This window comes from Salvelinus alpinus, chromosome 4 (genome assembly GCF_045679555.1).
Source record: "Salvelinus alpinus chromosome 4, SLU_Salpinus.1, whole genome shotgun sequence".
In the NCBI taxonomy this organism is placed as follows: Eukaryota; Metazoa; Chordata; class Actinopteri; order Salmoniformes; family Salmonidae; genus Salvelinus; species Salvelinus alpinus.
The window spans coordinates 83,263,850-83,272,885 of NC_092089.1; the positions used below are offsets into that span (position 1 = coordinate 83,263,850).

General features: G+C 39.0%; 1 protein-coding gene across 1 annotated transcript; it reads right to left on the bottom strand.

Moving 5' to 3' along the window:
• Positions 1-363: 363 nt before the first annotated feature.
• On the bottom strand, positions 364-2,043 carry LOC139574559 (ribonuclease-like 3). Its single transcript, XM_071399263.1, has 3 exons — positions 1,976-2,043; positions 1,813-1,875; positions 364-1,271 (listed from the first exon to the last, which is right to left on the bottom strand). The coding sequence occupies exon 3, from the start codon at positions 1,261-1,263 to the stop codon at positions 805-807; it is 459 nt and encodes a 152-aa protein (XP_071255364.1). The 5' UTR covers positions 1,264-1,271; positions 1,813-1,875; positions 1,976-2,043; the 3' UTR covers positions 364-804.
• Between the last annotated feature and the right edge of the window lie 6,993 nt (positions 2,044-9,036).

Below are 9,036 nucleotides of genomic sequence, written 5' to 3' on the forward strand. Positions count from 1 at the left end.
TATTGTAACTTGATAGCTATAGCTAGCCAACTTCAGCTAATTTAGTCATGTCAAACTTGAACCTGGAATGACAGCAGAAATACACATGAAAATTAAGCAACCGCTTTATGTGGGAGCACCACACACAAAGCCTATTGAAATCTATATGTAAACAATGGGATTTCCTCTGGTTGAATATACTGTTTGGCTCAAACATTTTAACAATGTTTTATGATATGCATGTGACTTTCTAATTTTATGAAACCAAATTGTGAGACATCTTGTTTGCAATTCTCTACACAGTATTTCAAGCTGTTTTTGGTTAATAAAAATTGTCATATCAAAGTATTAGGAGATTTGGTGAAAAATCTATATCAAACAAACTTAAACATAATCTGGAATTTTATTTCAGTTCGTAGTAGAAAACAAGAGTTCAAAGGTTATGGTAACACTTCTGTTCTTTTGTTTGGAAATTAGCTACATTTGTTTACTGTCTAGTTAAGCATTACTGTAATATGGGACTATGGCCTATAAATTAAGCAAGCCTTGACATAAATATCCAACAATCATGTATGCCCCCTTCGAAGACTAAAATGGACTGAAATGTAATCAAACCCTGAGACGTATTTTGGTAATTCTTTCAGATAATTAAATGTTTCCAGATCAATGGACACTAATCAACTAATACAACTAGGAAGATTGGTCCAAATCCCCAGTAATGTGTTGTCATCATGGTGAAAAACAAAACAGGATACAGTAATTCAGGTGTAAAATTAGGCATATTATTAGTTATTTCAGAGAACCAGTTCATAGCAATCAGCTAAATTAGACAATAAGAATATCGTCGCCATAGTGCACTGGCCATTCTCCTTCACAAGCAATGACAACTTTCCTGGTGGACGAAGAACCCTCATATTCACATCGGGGATGAGTGTGTTGACATAGCGTTTTCTTTTTACACTTGTGTTTACATATGACTACAGGGAATTGATTATTGCTTTCAAACAGACTGTTGCCAATAGGTGTGCCACCGCCAGTACAAATGGCCCTGACCTGATTTGAATTGGCTTTAATGAATGTGTTTTTTACTTTGCAATTTTCGCTCTTAGACTCAGTCAACTCCAAGTAGCCCATCACACCCTGACACTTCTGTATTGTCATATCCCCCTTGACGTGCTGTCGGAGGAAGTGTGTATAACTACGGCTAATGTCGGCCGGTTGACCGTGTACCATCACTGTGACACACATCAACACCAGGAACAGGAAAGCCCTCTGGAACCCCATGGCATCAACTAAATGGAGAAACAGGAGGGGTAAGTTAGACTATTACTAGTTTATTACTATTGCTATTAATTACGGTACCAGTGTAGACCATAAACCAGGGGTCCCCAATTACATTCAGCCATGGTCCGATTTTTCAGATGGTCAGGGGGCTGGTAAATAAATAATTTGTTCCCTGCAAATTGACAGCAAGAATCCCAAACAGATATAGTATTTTGAGAAGAACAGAATAATTTCAGACCTTGATTACATTGTCATACGATCACATATGCCTCTATTTATGTGTGGGAATACTTATGAACAGGTGTCATACATTTAAATTCCTTTTAGATGATTTCCTGGTGATTTTACAGTATTTTATGTCAAACAAGGAAAAATAAATTGTCAACACTTGTCAAATATTTGATGGAGTTAGATAGAGTAAGTAGAGTCATCATACTCCAAAGCCATTTTGTATAAGTTATGCAAACATAAATTACATTATATTGGAATCCCAATTTTATTTTATTTTTTTTAAATGGCTAGATTTTACTTGAGAGAGAAAGCACTTACCTCTGGCAACTGTTTTCAATGTCCTTCAGTGTGGCTGATAAGTTGTTTTTTGTCCTCAGATATCTACAGATACAATACAGCATTAACCAGAGACAACACTCATCAGATTCAGAGTTATTATTTTATGTTCTAGTACTGTAATGCTGAGGTAATTACATGTTACCTGTTTGAGTGTCTCCACTGTGAAGTGAGTAACTCTAACCTGAATCTCAACTTATATATACACTTTCATGAACTTTGATTTGGGAACCCCTGCACCCGTGATGCAACATTGTAGGGGAGAAAGGGCTTTGAATTAGCTAACTATTAACTGAACTCTTTCCCAAATGGCTTGAGAACTATGTATACCTTGTTATGTTTCTATTCTATTGTTTGGTTGCTTTTTGTCTGTCTGCCTGCTAAGGGTTGGTTGTCATATGTTTCCTTGTCCTGTTGTATTCTGTGCTGCTCTGCATGTGCTCATTGTCTGTCTGTTTTTTTATTTTATTTTATTTTTTAAATTTAATTTAATTGTTATTTTTTTAATATTTTTTTTAGGGGTGGATCAGCTTAATATTGCGGAAAGAATGTTGCTTCCAATGTAATTGTCTGCATCATTTCCAATCCCCCATATTTTTTTGGGTAAATATATATATCCATACACGCATGCATACATATACACATACAGTACATACACATACCTATATAGACATACATACTTTTTTAAAGAATATACCTTTATTATTATTCCCCGCAACCCTACCACCGCTCCCCAATTGGAGTAAACTAATAAACACTTCTGCTTTTACCTTCAATTTATACATCTTATACCCATTTTACAGACACAGTCTACTTTATAATAGTTCTCTCTTGTTTGTTCTTAGTCCTTCCTCTATTTCTGTTGTCCATCCAATTTTATTTCCACTTGTAACTGTGCTATTTCACAAAAGCTCCGCACCTATACACATTTCACAGATCCCGTATGCCCTACATTGTTTATCTTGTTATTAGTCCCACCCTTCAGTTCCACTCAACCCTTCCCATCTATCTTCCAACATCATCCATTTCGGATTTTTATTTGCCATATATTTTTCAACTGTGCTGTGATGCTTCACAAAAGATTTGAACCTTCCTATTCTCATAGCTTCTACAGATTGTAAATTAAAAATAAACATTTTTGCTAAAATAATTATTATATTATTGATTGATTGACTATGGCTTTTCAAATCCCCCAGTATTGCTATCTGTAGCGTTAGTTCTAGGCAAATGTTGCAATTCTTCAGCCATTCCTGGACCTGTGACCAAAAACGAGCTACATATGGACAATACCAAAATAAATGATCTAATGACTCTGCCTCCTCACAACAGAATCTGCAGAGCTGGGAAGATTGTATACCCCATATATATAACATTCTATTAGTTGCAAGAATTTTGTACAGTAATTTAAATTGAAAAATTCGAAGTTTTGAATCCGGCGTTGTTTTGCGTATCAATTCATAAACCATGTGCCATGGAATGGGTACATCGAAAATCTCTTCCCAACTATTTTGCAATTTATATGGCACAGCTGTCAGTTTTTTGGTCCTTAAATGAAATTGGTATATGTTTTTATTTATCACACTTTTCTTTAACCATTTATGTTCTTTAATACAGGGCCGACATACAAGTTCCTTACTTTTTTCCCCTTCTACTTGCCTCTTCCATTTTTGTGGTAATGCTGCAATTAATTGGTTGTAATTTTGGGTAGAGCAGACATTTCCATATGTCTGTGTTAGCTGCATGTGTGACATAACTCCACCAGTCCTATTTATGATATCATTCACAAAAATTATACCTTTTTTAAACATTTCTTCGATAAATACAGTTTTTTTTATCAATTACTATATTTGAATTTAACCACAATATTTGTTGTACTATTTGTTCCGTCCTTTCTGGTGGATTAAACTGAAATTGCAACCAACTTTCTAAGGCTTGTTTAAAAAATAAGGATATTTTGGAGATTATTTCCTTTTCAAACAACCGAAAGTGAGCAGGTGTAATCTGAATAAAGGGAAAAAGGCCCTTCTTGAACATAGGATGAGACATTCGTACCAATTTACTAGATAACCAGTTTGGATTTAAGTATAACTTTTGTATGACTGATGCCTTTAGTGAGAGGTCTAATGCTTTAATATTTAATAATTTCTGCCCTCCGAATTCATATTCGTTATATAAATAGGCCCTTTTAATTTTATCTGGCTTGCCGTTCCAAATAAAATGGAATATTTTTTGTTCATATAATTTAAAAAGCAGGTCACTAGGTGTAGGCAAAACCATAAGCAAATAGGTAAACTGTGATATGACTAAAGAGTTAATCAGGGTGATTTTTCCACAAATAGACAGGTATTTTCCTTTCCATGGTAGCAAGATCTTATCTATTTTTGCTAACTTTCTATAAAAATTTATTGGAGTGAGATCATTTCTTTCTTTTGGGATTTTTATACCGAGTATGTCCACATCTCCGTCAGACCATTTAATTGGTAAACTACATGGCAATATAAAATGTGTATTTTTTAGTGATCCAATACGTAATATGGTACATTTATCATAATTTGGTTTTAATCCAGAGAGGATAGCAAAGGTATCTAGATCCTCTATGAGGCCCTGGAGAGACTCTAGTTGTGGTTTTAAAAGAAAACATGAATCATCAGCGTACAATGACACCTTAGTTTTTAAGCCACGGATTTCTAATCCATTAATATTAATGTTTGATCTAATTTTAACAGCTAACATTTCGATGGCAATAATAAATAGATATGCCGATAGTGGACAACCTTGTTTTACTCCTCTAGATAGTTAAACATTTTCTGAGATGTAGCCATTATTTACTATTTTACACCAAGGGTTACTATACATAATTTTAACCCATTTTATAAGAGATTCCCCAAAATTGAAATATTCTAGGCATTTATATATAAACTCCAGTCGTACTTTATCAAAAGCCTTTTCAAAATCAGCTATGAAAACCAGGCCTGGTGTCCCCGATATTTCATAGTGTTCTATTGTTTCCAGTACTTGCCTTATATTATCTCCAATGTATCGTCCATGTAAAAAACCTGTCTGATTAGGATGAATAATATCTGACAAAACTTTTTTTATTGTCTGTCTGTATTGTCATTTTAATTAATGTTAATAATCTGCCCAGGAACTACAGATGAGAATTAGCTGGCTGGCTAAAACTAACACGTTTACAGTAATGTTGATTCATGTGCACAGTGCTTTAAAGCTACATTTAATAAAGTAACTGGCCCAATCAATCAAGATATATCTCACATCATGTGTGATGCTGTCACGCCCTGACCTTAGAGATCCTTTTTATGTCTCTATTTTGGTTTGGTCAGGGCGTGAGTTGGGGTGGGCATTCTATGTTTTGTTCTATGTTGTCTAGTTCTATGTGTTTGGCTGGGTGTGGTTCTCAATCAGAGGCAGCTGTCTATCGTTGTCTCTGAGAACCATACTTAGGTAGCCTTTTTCCACCTGTGTGTTGTGGGTAGTTGTTTTCTGTTTTGTGTCTGCACCAGACAGGACTGTTTCATTTAGTTTACTCTCTTTGATGTTTTTGTTATTTCAGTGTTCAGTTTATTTATTAAATTAACATGAACACTTCCCACGCTGCGTTTTGGTCCACTCCTTCTTCCCAGGACGATTGTTACAGATGCCAACCTTAGCAGTCCTAGGCCAAGTTATATTAATGTTATGCAAATAGTTACAGGACCCAATGTATGTGACTGAGATGATGGAATTGCATCCCATTGCTATCAAATATATAAACAAGAAATTAATCTGAATAAAACATTGATTTCAGGTTCATTTAAAGGCCAGTAAAGCCAGTAAAGTCACTACACAAGACTACACTAAACAATACATTAATTGCACTATACCACTGCTACACCTGGCTATCAGCGGAGCCTTGTCTGGCAGCAAAACAGTTCATTCAGCCTAATTAACTGCCTTTAAAAAACATAGCTTATATGGCATTCGCCAAAAGGCATGTGGACTCCCCAAACATATGGAAGAAGGTACTCTAGTCAGATGAAACTAAAATTTAGCTTTTTGTCCATCAAGGAAAACGCTATGTCTGGCGCAAACCCAACACCTCTCATCACCCCGAGAACCCCATCCCGAAACTGTGAAGCATGGTGGTGGCAGCATCATGCTGTGGGGATGTTTTTCATCGGCAGGGACTGGGAAACTGGTCAGAATTGAAGGAATGATGGATGGCACTAAACGCAGGGAAATTCTTGAGGGAAACCTGTTTCAATCTTCCAGAGATTTGAGACTGGGACGGAGGTTCACTTCCCAGCAGGACAATGACCCTAAGCATACTGCTAAAGCAACACTCGAGTGGTTTAAGGGGAAACATTTAAATGCGTTGGAATTGCCTAGTCAAAGCCCAGACCTCAATCCAATTGAGAATCTGTGGTATGACTTAAAGATTGCTGTACACAAGCGGAACCCATCCAACTTGAAGGAGCTGGAGCAGTTCTGCCTTGAAGAATGGCCAAAAATCCCAGTGGCTAGATGTGCCAAGCTTATAGAGACATACCCCAAGAGACTTGCAGCTGTAATTACTGCATAGGTGGCTCTACAAAGTATTGACTTTGGGGGTTGAATAGTTATGCACGCTCAAGTCTTCAGTTTTTTGTCTTATCTCTTGTTTGTTTCACAATAAAAAATATTTTGCATCTTCAAAGTGGTAGGCATGTTGTGTAAATCAAATGATACAAACCCCCCCAAAAATACATTTTAATTCCAGGTTGTAAGGCAACAAAATAGGAAAAATGCCAAGGGGGGTGAATACTTTCACAAGCCTCTGTACTGACAATTGAGATGTACAAACTATGACATAAGGGCAAGACAAGCGGATAAGAAGCTATCCTTAATTTCGCTTAAGACATTAATGAGCGAACTAGGACGGACGTAGTCAATGTAACTATTTGTTCAGCACTTTTGAAATGTACGGCGACAGAATTCAGAACATGAGCCGTTCTTAGTGTTCTCCCAGTAGAAACCACATTTGTTTAAGCAAGTCATCCATATCAGCTATGTTTTTTTAAAAGGAAGTAAATGAAGATTATTAATGAACTGTTTCGCTGCTAGACAAGGCTCCGCCGATAGCCAGGTGTAGCAGTGGTAAGGTGTTGGGACTGCTGTTGGGACTCTGCTGTTGGCACAGCTTTATGTAGGCCCTAACAGTTTGTTATAGTGGAATTAATGTATTGTTTAGTGTTGTGTTGTGTCTTTGCTGGCACGCAACCCACATATCATTTTCTTTGCCCCAGCAAGATTTACATGCTAAAATCGCCGCTGGGCATTCCAGCCAGCACTGTGTTGGATGGAGAGAGTTGACTGTTCATTTATAAAGTGACAGTTCTGTGGTGTGACCCATGATCCATTCAGCTGTGAAGGCCAACACACCACCTGATGTAAGACTTCTAAATCAAATATCGACTCGCTCTGTTAAAGACAAGCTGCTGTACCAATCAAACTCAGTTATGAAAGTGCTGTTCAGAAATACTGATATCCATAGTTGATTGAATACAAGTATTCTCTTCATAAGCAATTCATAATCATTGCCTGCTCTTTGCCTTACACAGAGAACTGGAAAACCAAATAAACCTGGAGATAAACACTAGTTAATGCCAACAGCTGTTGGGAAGTCCAGGATTGCTACATAAATTGTTGGACTTTCGATTCTTGAAGAATACTGAATAACTTATTATAAAACGGGTTGTTTGGATCCTGGATGCTGATTGGTTGATAGCAGGGAGTTATTCACCACAATCTCTGGGAAATGCCTCTTAACAGTTCTATTAGAATTAATGTGCATTCAATATCCCACAGCCAAGCCATGGGGGGAGGGGGAGAGGAGATGGAGCGGCAGAGATTAGTTCTTAACTGCAAGTAATATTCAAGACAATTATTTTTGTAGTTTATGCCCATGTTAGCTCTTTCTGTCCATATGTTCAACAACAGCCATACCAACAGCCATTTATTTACAGTACATTCTAGTTTGTTTGATGACGAGGACGTGGCTAAAATGAGCTTCCCACCTCCATATGTTCAACAGCTATATAAGGGTTTACTTTACAGCCTGCATCAACCAGTTTCTGTCCGCCCGCCTCCAGGTGTCAGAGCTGAAGGAGCGACTGCGGCCCATGCGGGGCTTTTGGGTGTCTCTCCCACACACCATCTGCAACGACAAGAACATGGCCACCGACATCACCAATGCGGACCGCTGCTGGAATGGACAGACCAGGGGGAGGTGGGTGTGAGGGTGGAATGGACAGACCAGTGGGAGGTGGGTGTGAGGGTGGAATGGACAGACCAGGGGGAGGTGGGTGTGAGGCTGGAATGGACAGACCAGGGGGAGGTGGGTGTGAGGCTGGAATGGACAGACCAGGGGGAGGTGAGGGTGGAATGGACAGACCAGTGGGAGGTGGGTGTGAGGGTGGAATGGACAGACCAGGGGGAGGTGGGTGTGAGGCTGGAATGGACAGACCAGGGGGAGGTGGGTATGAGGGTGGAATGGACAGACCAGGGGGAGGTGGGTGTGAGGCTGGAATGGACAGACCAGGGGGAGGTGGGTGTGAGGCTGGAATGGACAGACCAGGGGGAGGTGGGTATGAGGGTGGAATGGACAGACCAGTGGGAGGTGGGTGTGAGGCTGGAATGGACAGACCAGGGGGAGGTGGGTGTGAGGGTGGAATGGACAGACCAGTGGGAGGTGGGTGTGAGGGTGGAATGGACAGACCAGGGGGAGGTGGGTGTGAGGCTGGAATGGACAGACCAGGGGGAGGTGGGTGTGGACCAGGGGGATTTTTTAATTTATTAGGATCCCCATTAGCTGACGCCAATTGCGACAGCTAGTCGCAATTGATAGATAGAGCCCTTCCTGGTTAAATAGAGCCCTTCCTGGTTAAATAAAGGTTAAATAAATAAATACAAGTCTTATTGGGGTCCGACATAACGAAAAAGACATTACGGACAAAAGACTTTAAGACTTTTGTGTGTGCGTGTGCGTGTGAGTGTGCGTGTGTGCATCTATCAGTTCCATGTCAGTACATACACACAACAAGTAGGTCACATTGGGAGAGGAATTGTTCCATGAGGTGTTGCTTTATTTGTTTATTGAAACCAGGTTTGCTGATTCACTTGAGCCATATAAGATGGAGGGGAGTTCTATGCAATCATGGCTCTGTATAA

Excerpts from the sequence above, each read along its gene's own strand:
- LOC139574559 (XM_071399263.1), bottom strand. The coding sequence starts at position 1,263 with ATGGGGTTCCAGAGGGCTTTCCTGTTCCTGGTGTTGATGTGTGTCACA.